This window comes from Canis lupus, chromosome 13 (assembly GCF_003254725.2).
Source record: "Canis lupus dingo isolate Sandy chromosome 13, ASM325472v2, whole genome shotgun sequence".
Taxonomy (NCBI): Eukaryota; Metazoa; Chordata; class Mammalia; order Carnivora; family Canidae; genus Canis; species Canis lupus.
In genome coordinates this window covers 7,693,782-7,711,623 of record NC_064255.1, presented here as the reverse complement: position 1 = coordinate 7,711,623, position 17,842 = coordinate 7,693,782, and the positions used below count along the sequence as shown (strand labels likewise).

General features: G+C 32.3%; 1 protein-coding gene and 1 long non-coding RNA gene across 14 annotated transcripts in view; one reads left to right on the top strand and one right to left on the bottom strand.

Moving 5' to 3' along the window:
• OXR1 (oxidation resistance 1) overlaps positions 1-17,842 on the bottom strand; it is a 444,691-nt gene that overhangs the window by 26,401 nt on the left and 400,448 nt on the right. For all 13 annotated transcript variants that reach the window (XM_025450868.3, XM_025450867.3, XM_025450870.3 and 10 more), the window contains 4 exons: positions 13,845-14,029; positions 10,319-11,076; positions 6,758-6,926; positions 5,200-5,362 (listed from right to left, as the gene is read on the bottom strand). In XM_025450868.3, the coding sequence (XP_025306653.1) occupies positions 5,200-5,362; positions 6,758-6,926; positions 10,319-11,076; positions 13,845-14,029 (1,275 nt within the window). The remainder of the gene's footprint in view (positions 1-5,199; positions 5,363-6,757; positions 6,927-10,318; positions 11,077-13,844; positions 14,030-17,842) is intronic.
• Positions 12,879-16,594, top strand: LOC118354327 (uncharacterized). Its single transcript, XR_004814677.2, has 3 exons — positions 12,879-12,916; positions 15,398-15,466; positions 16,167-16,594. It is a non-coding gene; the product is annotated as an uncharacterized LOC118354327 (long non-coding RNA).

The following is a 17,842-nucleotide window of genomic DNA, read 5'->3' as shown; positions in this document are numbered from 1 at the left end:
GATTTTTATTTGGTCTGAGGTGACCCTGAGGCAATGCTTTTTGAAAGCTCTCCCAAAGGACTCAAAGGTTCTGCCAAGATTGAGAACCTGGTGTGGAGAAAAGGACAACTGAATGAATTACAGATTAACTATTATGACGTGTTACTATGAGGATTTTAGCCAAATAAGAAGCAAGCTTAGAGAAATTATCTATAGAATAAAGATAACAGTCTATAATTAGATGGGTTACTCTAGATCTAAGGCAGAAGAACATGTTAATGACTCTGGGGATATGGTCAGCAAAATTCAGACTGTATGACATTCTAGAAAAAAATATAATTTCTTAAAAATGAAAATTACAAGGAAAAAAGCAAAGCACAGCAAAAAAAATGGACAGAGAACCTACATTTACAGACTTAAGAGACATTTTAGCTAACTGAAACATTTGGAGCTTAGCTGGATCCGGATTCAAATAACAAGTTGTAAAAATTTATTCTTATTATATATAATGTACACACACACACACACACACACACACACACACACAGGCTCCGGGATCACAACCCGGAGTCAAAGGCAGATGCTCAACCACTAAGCCACCCAGGTGCCCCCAGCTTACATATATTTTAAACATAATTATGACATTTGAAGAAATGTGAACTGAGGAGAAGGAAGGTTTATAGATGGAATAAGCTGATAAAGCTGAGTGATGATATATGCAAATTAATACTACTTATCTCTATTTTTGTATGTTTATCAAATCATAGCATTATCATCAGGAAATGATGTCAATAGGCATCTTTCCCCACTTTTATCTCAAGATCTTCCTACACATTCTTGAAAGGCCACTAAAATACTTCCCTTGTCAGTGAAAATCTATAAAAACACTCTCCAACAAAACCCAAAAGTAACATTTTTCACCAAACTGCAAAGCCCCACAAAAGATACTATCCTCAGTATACATGCTCTACTTCTACTACTGTCACCAGTAAGAAGTAGAAGTTTCTACTACTGGTGACAGTAGTAGAAACTAGAGGAAAAGAATTTACAGTAGTTCCTTTCCAGTTGCAACATAAGGTTATTATTAAACTCCCAATAGCAGAAGGACTCATAATTAAGGAACTTAAGATACTATGGCTGGAAAAAATAAACTTGATATAAGCCAATGTTTTTATGCTAACAATACTGACTGAACTAGAACAATAAAGAATATATGGTAAAGGATATCAATCTCCTACACACCTTGAGCTATATGCATAGTTTCTCAGACTTCTTAGATTCTTTCAATAATCAGGAATCTTAGAATAGAGGCTCTTATTCCTGACAACTTTAAAAATCAGGCTAACTGCTCTCAATGAATATAGGTTTCTGCTGCTCTCAACTCTCTCTGGAATTCACTATACAAATCTCTAAGTGTACTTCTTTACTCCTTCCTTTTCTCATCATTTCTAATTTTTAAATTCCAGTATTTTCTAATCATCTTCAGTAAGACTTTCAATTTGCATAGGTTATAATTGAAATTGTTTCAAATATTATAGAATCTTTCTTGCTATTTCAAGTGCATATTTTAGTAATTTGGGGTGCTATAGTTTGAATTAAGTTTTAACACCCTTGAGAGTAATGATGAAGACAGTGTTGAATCTACAAAGAGTTAATAAATGGGGGAAGTACTAGATAAACTAACCTTAGAAGAAGATTAAAAAGGAATAAATACTTTCAGATTATCATTATCACAGTATATAGAAAACTTTTGTTGCTGATGTACATCAAAAGGTAGAACAAAGACAGACTAAACTTACAAACCTATGTTTCTTTAAACTGTACGAAAAAAAGTTTCTAACAGAGTTGTCCTAAAATGAAAAGTACTGTCCTTTGAGGTAATAAACTCTATTACTGAATTATGTTAAAGCAGACCCAAGAATAGCGTAAAAAAATGAGAGGCTGAACTGCCAGTTAATTCCAACTTCCAGAGTTTATAAATTTATGACAAAATATTTACTATAACTGACATTAAAATTTATTTTAGGATGTAGGCCATCTTGGAAGATGAGTAAAACTTGTATATCCTATTTTAATATTTGCCCAAATTTAACCATTTAATAATAGTAATGTAATATTTGTTGAGAATGAATTATATCCTTCCATTGTTCTTAGCTGAGGATATAGTCATATATGAAACTGACAAAATCCTGCCCTCTGGCACTTACATTGGGAGAGGGACAGGAGAAGCTAGAGCAGAATAAATTAATTATATGTGAAAGTTTTCCCAATGTATAAATTTCTGGTTAGCAATATATTTCTGCTTGGCAGCAGTTAGGGATACTAATCTTCTAAGTATCACTGAGGCAGAATAAGAGTGAGTAGAGCACCTAGTTTTAATCAAACAGACTGATGTCCAAGTTGGCAGCCATAATAAGTTCATCCTGTATTCTAACTCACCTATTTTCCACCTCTATGTAGAAAAAAGGCCCCAAAACAGCATTTCACATTTTGAAGTAATTTTACCTAAGTACTCAAAAAACTTTCCATTTTAAAAACATGTAACATTTAAAATACTTTCTATGTCATTATATATTTGTTCACCAAGAGTAAACCCTAATGTAAACAATGGACTTTGGATGAAAAAAGGATATGCTTTTCATTTAGGCACCTAGTAACCATCAGGCACTAGACCAGCATGGTACAAGAGAAATGCAATATGCAATACATATTACAATTATAAATTTTCTAGCAACTACATTAAAAAAGAAAAAGAAACCTAGTTAAATTAATTTTGATTTTTATTTAATTCAATATATCTAAAATACTGTCATTAAGCATTATAAAAGTTGATATTTTATACTTTTATTTTTTTTAAAAGATCTTATTTATTCACAAGAGACAGAGAGAAAGAGATAGAGGCATAGACACAGGCAGAGGGAGAAGCAAGCTTCATGCAGGGAGTCCGACATGGGAACTCAACCTTGAGTCTCTAGGATCACACCCTGGGCCGAAGGCGGCTCTAAACCGCTGAGCCACCAGGGCTGCCCAATATTTTACACTTTTAATTCTAAATCTTTAAAATCCAGTGTATATTTTGTATTTATAGAACATCTCAATTCAGACTAGCCACATTTCAAAAGTGCTAAATTGCTACTTGCAAGTAGTAGCTATTGTATAAGAATTAATATATTTACACTACAGCATCTCTCAATTCAGACATTAAATTTTCACAGGAAATACCTGATGCTGTTTAGATTTAGATTAAAACTGACAGTTGAAAAAGTAAATTCATATATCCTAATTGTTCTAAGCACACAAAAAACTTATCCAATAACTGATTCAAGTATCCATTTTAAAATTTAACTGGAAGTCAGTAAACTTAAAAATTCAATTCCTTAGTTGCACTAGCCACATTTCAGGGACTCAGTAGCTACATAATAAAGATGTGGCTACCTTATTAGACAGTACACCACTGTTTTCCTAGAAAATGCAGCAAAAAGTTTCTAAAATTATTTTCTCTTCCATTTCCTTTTTATTCAAATTCTGGTTGAAAACAGGTGAGGAGAGATTTATTTTTTCTTCAGAAATTATACCCTATAGAATCTGCCATAAGAACTGAGGCAGTTCCTTTGAATCGAAATAGTAATCAATCAGTAGTGATAGTCTATTATTTCCAAGGTTAAGTGCAGCCCCAATGGAGAAAGGTCCCTTACTTGACTGAAATTATTGCAACCCACCTTGTCACCCAAATTAGAAATTTCAGTTATCTAGCTGTCATTAAATCCTGTCTTAATAGCTAGCTGATAACTGTTTAAAAAACTTCATCACCTTCTATAGTACCGCAGTGCAAGTATCCATCTTGGATCATCTGAGCTATCTTAAAAGCCTCCTAAAGCTAATTTTAAATACACAGAGATTTTATATATGTCAACACCCATGTAACTAACTGTCACCTGTAAAATACAGAATATCTCCAGTATTCTATAAAGTTCTCTCCTGTCCCTAGCGATCCCCCTCAGAAACAGGTGGTCTGATAGAATTTTGATTAGTTTTGACCCACTGAACTTCATGTAAATGGAATTACACCGCATATACTCTTTTACACCTGGCTTGGTTTAATTAAACACATTATCTATGAGATTCATCCATATGTTGCCTGTCCAAGTAGACCTTTTTTATCACTAAGTTATATGGAATTCTATGAAATAGTCTCGAATTTATTTATCCATTCTTCTCCTGATAGGAATTCAGGTTGTTTCCAGTTTGGGACCTATTGCGAATAAAGCTGGTATGAAGTTAATAATGCTGGTTTAAGTATTAAGAGAACCCAAAATAAATGTTCAATATATGTTACCTCTTTCCCTCCATTGTATTAGAGTTACAGTAGAAACTGATGCTGTATATACTACACAGAATGAACTTAAACAATTCAAAATCAGGTTGAAAGACATGCCATGTATACCTCCAATCATTATACATGTTGAGTACATGTACAATAAATACATATCACATATACAACCACAAACATTAACACCAAGTGATTAACAAAATTGAATTCTGTTTAATATCACATTTTAGCATCTGCTCTATATTTTCTAATGCATCAAGAAGATATTAATCCAGGCAACCACAACAGAAAAACTAGATTTTGTTACTCTATCAATGCAATAAGACAAAGCATATAAAAAACATGATTATGTAATATTAAAAGACATATCTTTAAGAGGTTACAGAAAGTTAATTACTGTTATTCTGTCCATTTAAAGAAGTTCAATATATTTGAGCATATTAAATTTGACATTTTGTAAAATTAGCATCAGCTTCCCTAGCATTATTGTAAATTCATTTCAAAATAATGCTTGAGTATGGACTTAGAAAGGAGTGCTAATTGACATGAACGTGTTAAATGACTGGTGCACTTCCTCCATGCAGGAAGTGATATTAAAATGAATCAGATAAGAAATGTTTTATATAACTTAGTAAAATAGCAATTAATATTCTAAAAGGCACTCAATAAAAGTCATTTTACTGCCAATCAGTTGCTTCTTTAATATTTTAAAGCAAAAAAATCCAGGTTACTAATCAGATTCATTCAGTAAACATATATACATGGATGGTAAACCCTTAAAAAATCACTCTTTGGTACAAAGATCACTTGTACTTTGCCTGTACTACCGTAAAGCTATAAATTCACAAAAAGCAAAAAGATCAATGAAATCTTCACATATTTCTCCTTACCTCCCATTCTCTGGCTGCTGCTTCATTAGTAGAATCCTCATTTGTTTCAGATTCTTCAATCTTCTTCACTACTATGAATCCAGGTTCTCTGGTATATTCACCAGTGTCATCTGCATATATTTCTGGACTCCACTGAATGAAGAAGGCATACAAGTGGTCTGTCCTGTTAGAACAAGTGACTGTTAATAACAGACCTACTATTCTGTGCTCCTAGCTATAACTACAAAATGATATTTGTTATGTATCTTCAAAAAACTAGAAGACTTAAAATACATAGAACATATACTATGCTTTATTTAAAAAGATAATGAAGCTGAATGGCAGGAAGAAATTAACTTAAATCTAGTTGGCTGTGTTCTGTCAAGTTGTTCTGAGAAACTATTTAGATTTTTCTTGGCATGCTTTTGAGTAAACTCAGATGCTATACAAGGTAAAATTTTTCTTTTTATCCTTAAAGAAACTAGTGATAGGAAAGGAAACTGAACCAGCAATTGTGACCTCATTCAAACGATGACCTAATTATCTAAAATACAAGTAAACAATTTACTAACTGCCTATTTTAAAACCTGGACATTATACAGAACTTTTCCAAGTTTACAGAAATTTCATGTGTTTAACTTTTAATGATACCAGGAATACACAATGTATTACTGGTTCAGGGATAAATGGTCTAATCTTTCAAGTCTCTGGATCCCATTTTCAATTTTGTTTACTATAGTGAAAATATCTATGTTTCCTTGGCTATTAATTAGCAGGGATAATTAAATTATAAAAAGGGATTATATTATTACCTGCCTTGAGGCAGGGGTCATACTGTTTAATATTTTGATGAACCTTCTTGCTCTAAGACTTTTTTTAAGTTTTTATTTAAATTCTTGTTAACACATCGTGTAATATTAGTTTCAGGTGTAGAATTTCAGTGATTCATCACTTAGATACAGTGCTCAGTGCTCTTCACAATAAGTGCCCTCCCTAATACTCTTCACTCATTTAGCTCATCCCCTACTGACCTTCCTGCCTCCAGCAACTGTTCAGTTTGTTCTCTATAGTTAAGAGTCTCTTATGGTTTGCCTCCCTCTCTGAGACATTTTAACTAGGTTTCTTTACCACTAAAACTAGGAAGATACTCACTTTTTTTTTGCATTAAATCACAAACAAATAAAATTTAAAATGGGGTAAATTAAAAAGTACAAAATAAGAGCTCAATAATTTTAAGGGATCCTGTGGTTCAGTCAGTTAAGCAATTGGCTCTGTTTTGACTGAGGCCATCATTTCATGGGTTGTGAGATCCAGCCCAAGTTGGACTCCATGCTTGGCAGAATCTCCTTGAAGATTCTCTCCCTCTGCCCCTTCTCCAAATCGTGTGCAAGTCCATGTACACACACTCTCTCTCTCCCTCTCAAATAAATAAATCATTAAAAAGGTAATTTTAAAAAGATTTAATGTTAAGTTTTAATCATAAACCATTTTTTAAAAGTACTTTTCCACTGGTGTTAAGTGACATCTAAGATAGTTTTAATTCAAGGAATCTCAATGTTTTTGAGTCTTTGTTTTTTACCTTTCTTGTGGTACAGCAAACCAATATTCATGTTTCTTATCTCTCTGCGCATACTGTTGCATTGTCGCACTTGCTTGAGATACAAATGTTTTCCTCATTGGTTTTCCAACTCTGAGACATAGGAACTTATGTAATCGATGCCTTCTCTTTTCTTTTAAAAGTACAGAACCTAGAAATGAAATACAGAATTCTTGCAATTCTCAAACACCATACTTATATAATTTATTTTAATTAATGTTTACCTTCAAACTTCTGACAAGTAATACAGAATAAAACTTAATTTACTGACAGTCATTTAGATGAATTCTCATAAGTAACTTATTTTCTTCCAAAGGTAAAGTGCCAGGTAATAAAAAGACTCATGAAGTAGCACCCAAGTTAAGAAATGATATTATGTCTAAGCATATCAGGAAAAATGGGAAAGGTTTAAGAATTCTTTCATTAAATTTTTGCTTGGAACAACTTTATTAATTACATGCACATATATATTTTTCTGAGTATTCTCTATCAGCCTTCTAGAATAACATCTAAACCATTTGTAGAATTTTTAAAGGTTTAAATCCAGTTATTACAGACAAAAATTTAATAAAAATTAATGAAGCTTTTACATATATGTGAGGTAGGCTAAAACAATCAACAATATGTTGGATGCAGCCACCTGTTTGGACAATTTATTATGAATGATCTCTAACTCTTTCAAACAGAGATGCTGACATAGGTATACTGAAGTCTGATGCTATGACTGAATTCAGGATTCTGGACATTACTAGCTACAACGGTGGCATACTATGGAAGTAAAAGCACTTATTTGTGGTCAGGAGCACTGGGTACTAGTCATGGCTTTCTTCTGTATCGTGCAAGGTGCACATATCTATCTTAGCCTCAATATTTGCATCTGATTAAGAGTGAACTTCTACCATTTGCCCCACAATTATTTTCCACAGTTGTATATTTATTAAACCATGTTGTTATAAAGTCAGTAAAGATCAGAAACATGGAATATTTCCCTACTATAGAACCTCTAGTTACTTAAAATTAGTTACTAAAACAGATTTTCATTCCTTTTCCCCTCAATAAGAACCCAAAGTTAATACAGGTATACCTATATCTAAACTTATCAATTTTTCTCCTTTAGTATTTTGTTACAGGAGCTCCCTCCCCATCAAATTTCATACCTCAACAAACGCACTAAAATTAAAGCATTCTACCACATTATAAACATATCCCTCATTTTATTTTTTTCAAAAATTTCAAAATATAAGGCAACCATCAGACACAAAGAAATCAAATTCACACCAGTATTCTTTACAATACCAAAGACAGGAAATATCTTAACAATACAAATTGTTAATAATAACTGAATGTCCAGTATGGAAATGGTTAAAATACAGGGCCATTAAAAGCCATATTTTCAAAAAACCATAATGACATGGGAAATTATTCATGACATAAAATATTAAGTGAAAAAAAGGTACAACACAATAATCCTGACTTTACATAAAAAACATGTATAGATAAAAATACCAAAATTGTATACATATGTATTTATATGTGTATGTATATACATATACACACCAAAAATCAAAGATATATACACCAAATGTTAACAATGATTATTTCATGGATGCATTTTGGGTAATTTTTATAAATTTTATAAAAATCTCCCATTTTGTCAAATGGGTAATTTAATGAATATTAATTCTGAATAAAGAAAAAGGCATTACAAAATAATTATTCAATCTTTTATAGAGCTTTGAGTAAATTAATTCTTTAACATCTACTGAATATCATTAGGATATCTAAAAAAAGATGGCACAAAGAAAATGAAAACAGAATACATGTATTTTAAAAACTGAACCAAACTTGTGTGTATTGCTGGTAGGAATATAAAATGTGCAGCCACCATGAAAAACAGTTTGGGGGTTCCTCAAAAAGTTAAACACAGAATTACCACTGGATCTAGCAAATCCTCTTTGGATATATATCCAAAAAACTTGAAAGGAGGGTTTCAAATAAATATCTGTACACCAAAGTACATAGCAAGATTATTCACAATAGCCAAAAGGTAGAAACAACCCAAGTGTACATTAACAAATGAACACATAAAAAAAAGGTGGTATATAAAGTCAACTGCTGAATGATGCAGGGGTTAGGGACACTGACTCCCTACATAGTCAAAACTGGAGTATAACTTTTGACCCTAAAAATCCTAACTACTAGTAGCCTAATGCTGACTGGAAGCTTTACCAATAATATAATGATTTATATACTATATTCTTAGAATACAGTAAGCTAAAGAAAAGAAAATGCTAAGATAATCATAAGAACAAATATTAAAAAATACACTTAAAATTTATAGTACTGTACTGTATTTTGAAAAGTATGTAGAAGTGGACCTGCAAAGTTCATTCAATGTTGTTCAATAGTCAATTCTATAATGGAATATAAAATATAAAATATAATGGAATATAAAATATAAATATTTTGAAACATGCTACAACTTGGATGAAACTTAAAGGTATTACTCTACCGGAAATAAGTCACACACAGAATAACAAATACTATATGATTCCACTTAAATGAGGTGCCTCATGTAGAAACAAAAGTTCAAAGAGACAAAAAGTAGAATGATGGTTGGCAGGAGCAAAGTAAGGAAAGAATGAGGAATTACTATGTAATGGGTATAGTTTCTGTTTGGAAAGATGGAAAAGTTCCGGAAATGGATAGTGGTGATGACTACACAACAATGTAAAGGTACTTTAATGTCACTAAATTTTACACCTAAAAATGGTTACGATTGTAAATTTTATTTTATATGTATTTTAGCAATAATTTACTTTGGAGTTTAATTTAAAAAGTTCATATGCAGATTGGAGTGATTTAGAATCAATATTTTAATAGAGTATAATAAATGCTAACTAAGATAACTGAACTATACTCCATTTAATCTATTATGTATTAAGGGGAGCACTGTATATTAGAAATAAAACATAGTCTATAATTTTCATAAGTAAACAGTACTAAAAACCAAAACTGATAGAGAAATAGTGTTTTAATTTATTCTCAGTGCTTTATAAAGGAAAACTAATCAAATAATGACAAACTCTGACACCTGGAATACGGTAAGAAATAAATTTTTATGTTTAATTGCATTTTTTAAAGGCAGAATTACAAACTTTGGCAACTACAAATTGCAATATTTTATGTGCAGTGAAAAAAGACATTTTAATGAGGTAACATACCAAGAATTAAGAGAAAAATGGAAAAGTCATAACTATCATAGAGCTTGCGTGCATTTTCAAGAAATTTTTTAAAGATGGAACACAAGAGTATCTAAATGCAGTGGAAAAGATGCTCATTACGTGTACAATCCACCACCGGATAAGAAAAGACAAGACTAGGAACTAGAGACCACATACTTATCCCCAGAGAAAAATTAGTCAAGGGCCACTAGATCATCCTTCAGAGTAGCTTAAGATACTGCAGCTTTTCAGTCTATGAGGAAAGAGGAAGACAACATGTGATAAGATGAATTAACTTTATATATTGCTTAACACTTACCTTCTAAATCAGCAGTTGCGATTTTATGTTTAATTTCTTTTTGTGACACCTGTTGAATATTTTCCCTTTGCTGTCTAGTCTGTTGCATAGTATGGGTTTTCCAGAGTTTCCGTAGCTCTTCTACCTCTGTCTCAGAGTCCTGATTTTGCTCCTTTCCTTGTTTTCCTTTGTTGACAGTTTGCTTTTGTTTAAAATCTGCTGCTTCCTCACAAGGCATACTTTCTTTTTCACCCTCTTCTTGATGTAGTGAATTCTCATTAAGAAGAAAATCCTGGTCTGCATTATCTTTTAAACTTGTGCTTTGTTCTTTTGGGCCAGATATTTCCTGAAAATTATCCGTAGCTTGATCTTCCTTCATGGCTCTTTCCAGATTATTTAAATTTATTTTAAGAGAAGTCGTCCCAATTTCATTTGTAGAATGTCCAGAATCAGATTTTAAGTGATCAGGTGTATTAGTAGACTCTGAAATGGCTGTTAAGCATTCTATGCCACTCTGATGGACAGTTTGCACAGATTCTGATGACGCACCAGATGATTTATCTTGTCGAAGCTCATCTGAAGAGACAAGCTCCTCTCGTATAGGAGAGAGTTCTGATTCCGTGAACACGTCCTCAGAAAGAGACTCCTCAGTGCTCTTCGGGGCTGTGCTGGCACTATCATTACCTGCATCGCGGGTTCTGGAGTCTATTTCATCAGTATGACTTTTTGTCATTTTCTTTAAATGGCAGAAGTCCCTTCCTGATACCTGATCTATTTCTCTGCCAGTAAACAAAATTAAAAGTTGTTACTTTTTAAATTCTATTTTATTTCCTACAAACTTAATACTAAATTAGTTATCACTAAAAAGGTTTCTAGAAAAGGGTGTAGCATATATCTCAACAGCACATCAAAAATTTGATTTATACAGACAGACCAAGTAAGCAGTTAAGTCAAGCTTTTGCAATATCTAGGGATCTGAGAAATATCAACATAAGATTTCCTGAATTAATCCACCTTAAAGAAGCTGAAAATATAAGTTTTGGGTGAAGCTCTAATTCTACACTAAAATTTACTGATTACGGGAATATGGAAAACAAGCTTAGATAAAATTTGGATTAAAATTTTAAATGTCTTAGTAAAGAAAAAATACACAGATATTACACACATGGACACACATAAACATCCAGTGCTTATTTACATGTAAATAGAGATTACACTAAAATATGCACCTCAAATGCAAAGCTGAAGACCAACTGGAATAAAACGGAGACAAAAATACTTACGGTAATTCTTTAGGCTACCAGCAACATCTCTTAATAATTCAGAAAAAAACTTGTTCAGCTAAAGGTTCAGATACTAGATATGTGAATAGTTAATAATTCTATCAAGATTTCCATGTTTAATGGCATTTGTATATAGGAGTACTAATGTTCAAGGTTAGATAGCTTAAGTTCTGGAAGGAGGCAGTACAAACATCTACATAAAGCATGAAATAAAAGAAATTTAAAACGATGGTTAAAAAGTAGTTTGTGACAAAAAAAAAAGTAGTTTGTGACAAGTGGAAATTAACATGAGTTCTTAGTGGAAAAACTACTAACATTTTTATAAGTATAGGAGATAAGTTTAAACAAATAATTGGCTGTTTCTGGATGTGAAGCTGGGTAACCTCTATTTAATTCTTTCCTTGTGATATTTTCCAAATTTAATATAATGAGTATGCATAAAATTTTTTAACTAGAATAGGTAAATATTTATTTTTAAAAAAGCTCTTAAGTTGAATTACAACTCCTGTCTGTTTTGTCTCTCTTGCATTTGATTCACCGAAAGAAACATAAACATCTAATTTGTGCTATTAAAGATGTAATAGTGTCATCTACTGGTGATTCACTCAAATTGCATAGATACGGTCTTGGCACTTGGAAAAGGCAAAAGTTTTGAGAAACTGTGCACATTTAATAAGATCATTAGGTAGGAGATAAAGTTAACAAATGTAAGAAGACACACGTTTGTATATGGACTGGTAAAACCTTCAGAGTTAAAATGCTGAAAGACTATGCCAATGATGTTACTACTGCTGAATACAGTTCTAGAACACTACTTTTGAAATCAACTTTCCAAGTGGAAGACAGAAGGAAATCAATCAAATCTTATACCTCAGTATTGCTACACATGACATTACTCTGCAAAACTACTTGATTTATTTGATTCACTGCCAAATATTGTTTTTGATTAATTCACAAGGCAAGACTGAAAGACTTCTTTAGGGAGGAAGGAGGAATTTCTTTAAATGTTTGGGTCAAATGCATGGTCTTACCAGGGACATTCTAAATAATAAAACAGTAATTTGCAAGAAGAAGAGCACTACAAAATCTTAGTGGAATACTTACAGATTACTCAGCATAAAAGAATCCCAAAGTATCATAATAAAAATAAAAAAGCAGGGCAACAGAAAGTGAACCTCACAGTTCAATATATACATACTTAAATAATCTTCTTGTTTTCTAATCTAATCCTTTACTCTTTCACCCTTGTCTCATCCCCCCACCCACCCCAATATTATTTATTTCCTGAAAGTGACTTTGGATGAAGATATTCTAGGAATTACCTGCACCTTTACAGGTGAGTTTACAAAGCCAAAATAATTTCTATTGGATAGAAGGTAGAATGGAGACTGTTTGAATAAGGGATTTTATTCTATCACATGTATCCTAACAACTCATGTACTCTGTCTCAGAAACAAAAATAATTTGTTTTTCTCCTATGCAAGCAGTTCTGTACCACAAGGGTTAATTTTCATACAATGATCCACATCCCTGTGGGCTAATAAAAGGATATATATCTCAATATCAGTTAAAGTGAAGCCAATTTTTAAACCTTTGACAAAGTATGTGTAGAGGAATGGAAAGTGTTCTTTTCTGTTCTCACTCCTTTCTTTGTATATTACCTTTTACTTTTATTCTTTTCTTTTCTCTCTGGTCATTCCTTTGGTCAAGCACATTACTTTCAAAGGCCATGCTGAGCTGCAGTCTTATAACTATGTTATTTGAATCGTAAGAATCCCTTGATCAGTATATTCCAAGGTTAACTTTTTCAAGGTCAACTGAGGGAGAAGGATGCTCATGGGATCTCCCTCAAATCCCACACCAGAATCTTCAGGCTGTTCTAAGAAAAATTTGAATGCTACCCTAGTCTACTTATATTACCTTGAATTAGTCACAGGAATAATTTAAAATTCTGAATGCTGTGTCTGAATTAAAAGGGCTGGTAAACACTAAATTAAATAAGGTTTATAGGTTACTTTTAAATATCCAGTTCTGACCAATTATACAAATATAAATCTAGAACAATTCCTAATTATTCAAAATGTGTTAAATATAATCTTTTCAGACTGTACTTTTTCATTGTTGATAAAATGAAAAACGCTTATAATAAAACTAATAAAAAATACTTGAAAGCAAAAAAAAAAAAAAAAAAACTAGGAGTATTAAACCAGAGTCATCTACCTAGATGCAATAAAATTCCAAAGGAATATAAATACCAATCTTACATGGGTAAGGATTCCTTTATTTTGCTATCCAAAATTTCTTTGTACATTGCAGCTGACATCACCTCTTCCATTGGACACATGATGCCATATTCCTCACAGCCATTCTCTTGAACCAAAGGGTCAGTTTTATGTGGATCAAACATTATATTATTTGGTGTAACTAGCAGCACACCACTGACTGTACCCTAAGATGAAGAAAAAAAATAACATTTAATCTTCAAATTTTAAATTTTCAAAAAGTATTCTAGCTGTTTTTAATAATTTTCTTCCAATGTTAAGCCATCTGTTATATATAAAAGTAGTACATTTAAGCACTAAGATATTCTCATGAAAACATTTTTCATGTTTTACATTGATCTGCATTCTGCTTCCTGTGTTCCCCTCACTAGAGGTACCAAATATACTTTTATGTTCACAAATAGGTTTAATAAATATTGTGCCGATAATTCAATCTAGTATAAAAGAAAAATAGCATATTCTCTTTAAAATATTTTTTTAAAAATCTGTTTCAACTTGAGTCTGTAACTACATAGCTATTTGACTGTGGGCATGCAAAGCTCCTGGGCCTCACTGTCTTCATCTGTAAGAGTAGGTATATTAGATGACTTCTAGAGTACACAGTAATCATTTTAACTTAATCATGAAAAGTTATAAAATTTTAAATACATTTATAATAAACAGCAATATAAATATGAAGAGTCCAACCTCTTGTTTTACAAATGAGTAATCTTAAGTCCATGAGAAGCTAATCTCACTAACATTAACTAATACTATGGAAAGCTTTATATGTATCATGCTCTATATACATTATTATTTATTTGCTCTTCATAAGCATAGCTATGAGATGATTATACAAATGGGAAAATTAAGGTAGTGAGAGTCTAGTCAACTTATTCTAAGTAATAAATAACACTGCTAACATAAGTGGTAGAATCAAGGTAGTTTGTGTTTTTAAATAAAATCCCTCCAGATTTGAGTCTAAAGTACAGTCATTTCAACTCAAGTGCTAAAAATTCCTTTAATTCAATTTTTAATTCCCATTCTACTATATTCTGTAAGTGTTAAAAATGAAGAGCCAGACAGAATTCTAAAAATAAACTAAGTAGTTACTTCAAAGAGGCCTGTCCTTTTTTTTGGAAGCTATTAAGGAAAAGAAAAACTTAAATCATGCTTGATTTGGTATCACATCCTTCTTCAAAATCCATATTCAACTCTCTAAATTTACCTGGCTTAATTTTAAGAACATAAAACTTAAGTAATGAGAGATACTACTATTGAAAATGATCAAATGGAAGAGTAAAAACAGAAAATACTTAAAATTGTCACCCATCTGGAAAAAAGTTATTACAGATGTTCAAGATAATAAAACATGCTTATCATTTGTAGAAACTGCATGCAATATTGGAGAGAAGCATATGTATGTGTGTATGTGTTTTGGTGGAAAAGGGGGAATCAATCTTGAAAGTCTAAATAGCATTTTTATTGTTGATCAGACCAGGGGCCACCTAAAAAAGGACTAACTTTATATAATATTTGATTGATATTTTAAATAGATTCATATGTATCAGATATGTTTGTATTCCTGGATCATATGCCAACACAAGTCAAAGAGAGATTGTAAGGTATGTTGCAGGGACATTTACATCCCTAAGGATAATCCAAAAAATAGACCATCAAGAGCAGAGTATATACAATGTAAAAAATCTTAAAGATTTTTTTTTATTTAATTTGCCAACATATAGTGTAATACCCAGTGCTCATCTCATTATGTGCCCTCCTTACTGCTCATCACCCAGTTACCCTATCCCCCCACCACCCACCTCCCCTTTTGCAACTCTTTGTTTCCCAGAGTTAGGAATCTCTCATGGAAGGTTTCTTATTCTCTATCTTCCTTACTCTATCTTACCTTCTATAATTTTAAGTTATTTGAAAATAAAATCAAGTGATCAGTAAGAATTAAGGAAAGCAAACACCAGGTCTCTGAAAAACCTCAGTTAATTCTTAATTTCACAATTTCAAATAAGCATTAGCTTTAAATAATGGTTTAAGGATGAGATTCACTGGCATTACAACTCATCTTTCACTTTAGAATATTTTTGCAAAGACAATTTGTAGTAGGCATATACAATAGAAAAGGCCCAGTATTATGTAATGTTTTAATTCACTATACCTGTTAATACTATAATACTGCTAGTTAGTAGTGCAACAACAGAAATAATTTGAAAAGCCTCTCAAAATTGTGTTTCTGCTTCTTAGATTAGAAGGGGCTTAAAGCCCTACCTCTTAACGCTAGACTGATCAATCTGTAATGTTACTTTCCAGGAAATCATCCTTAAAATTGCTGCTACTGATACTGAAGATGTACTAATGTATTCTTCAAGCTTCTTTCCCTGACTCTAGGTGGGACTTTGAGATATCCTTTCTGATATTGTTCTCCCCAAATCAAGAGCTGACCATGAGAAACACTACTTCAATATAAAATTCATAAAAATCTTTTGACAAACTGCTCAAATTCATCTAACCAAGACCAAGTGTGAAATCATAAATTCATACTAAAGCATTCCTCTTTCATTCTTTTTTAATACTGTTTCATAAATCTGAACCTATCAGGAGCAAGAACATATTATAGTAAGTGGTTTCCAATTAAAATATCTCCTTAATCTCAAGACTTTCAGAAACTTTAAGCAGAGATTTCTCTTTAGTATTAGTAACTGTCAATTCCTTATGTGCAATTACCTGACTAATCTTCCATGGAGAAAATATTTGTTAGAAAATAAAGTCTATTTATAAAAGAAAAGTTACCACTCACACTGCAGTATTTCTGTAAATACTAGAAGATAAAAAACTATGACCTGGGAATCCAATCCAGTAGAGAGAAAAGCTTCCACTGATCTTTTTTAAAAAGAGTTTATTTATTCATGAGAGAAACAGAGAGAGAAGGGAGCGGGGGCAGAGACACAGGCAGAGGGAGAAGCAGGCTCCTTGCAGGGAGCCTGACATGGGACTCGATCCTGGGTCTCCAGGATCATGCCCTGGGCTGAAGGCAGCGCTAAACTGCTGAGCCACCCAGGCTGCCCTTTTTTTTTCAGTCTTAAGTCCACTGTAACTTAACTATGACAATTTTATTGATAAATTTCCACAATTTTTATATATAAAAAAGTTACTACAATAAATCTATAGGAAGACCCAGCCTCTAGCAAATGAACATTAGGTTACAAGCTGTTCCTAACCCTGCCATTGACTTTATCTTTTCTTTGATACTTAAATACAAATTTTATTCAAATAGCTACAACTGAAATTCTGCTTCTAGCCAAGAACTAATTTTGCCTAAAACTACTAAAACCACACACACACACTACATCAAATGAGTGTTTTCAGCTACTGGAATGCTGGGCAGTGATACCTTTATAAGGGAAAACAAAGAAGATGAACTCTACAAAAGCCCCAGCTTACTGAGTAGAGAGTTTCCAGGCCAGAGGCAGAGAAAGGAGAGAAGAGATGAGCACTCCCTACTGAGAATGCTTTGGATATCTACTGAAGGCCTTCTTTCAAATTTCCAGCTGAGCACTGAATGCTACTTATATGAATGGCAACTATCCCAGGACAAGAAAAGCAGCAGCATTCAAAAGCAGAGGAAACAATTCATGGAGTCAACAGAGAAAGGAATAGTTTGTGTTCTCAATAACCACTGCAAAAAAACCTTGTAATTTATAGGGTCCCAGAAAACTCAGAAGGGCATAGTCTCTCAGTAAAGAGAAAAAGTAGCTATTTGCTTTGGTCCTGCCTAACAAAACTTAAAACAAAGCCATGTTATGATCAAATTGCTTTTAAAAAAACAACTGTGTTAGAGAAAATAGTATAAGAATATGTAGGAAAATACACAAATATCTAGTACTCAAGAAGATAAAATTTGTCCAGTTAAAAATTACTAGGCATGTAAAGGAAAATGAAAAAAAGGGGGCTCATCACAGTAACAAAAGTCAATTAACAGGAACAAA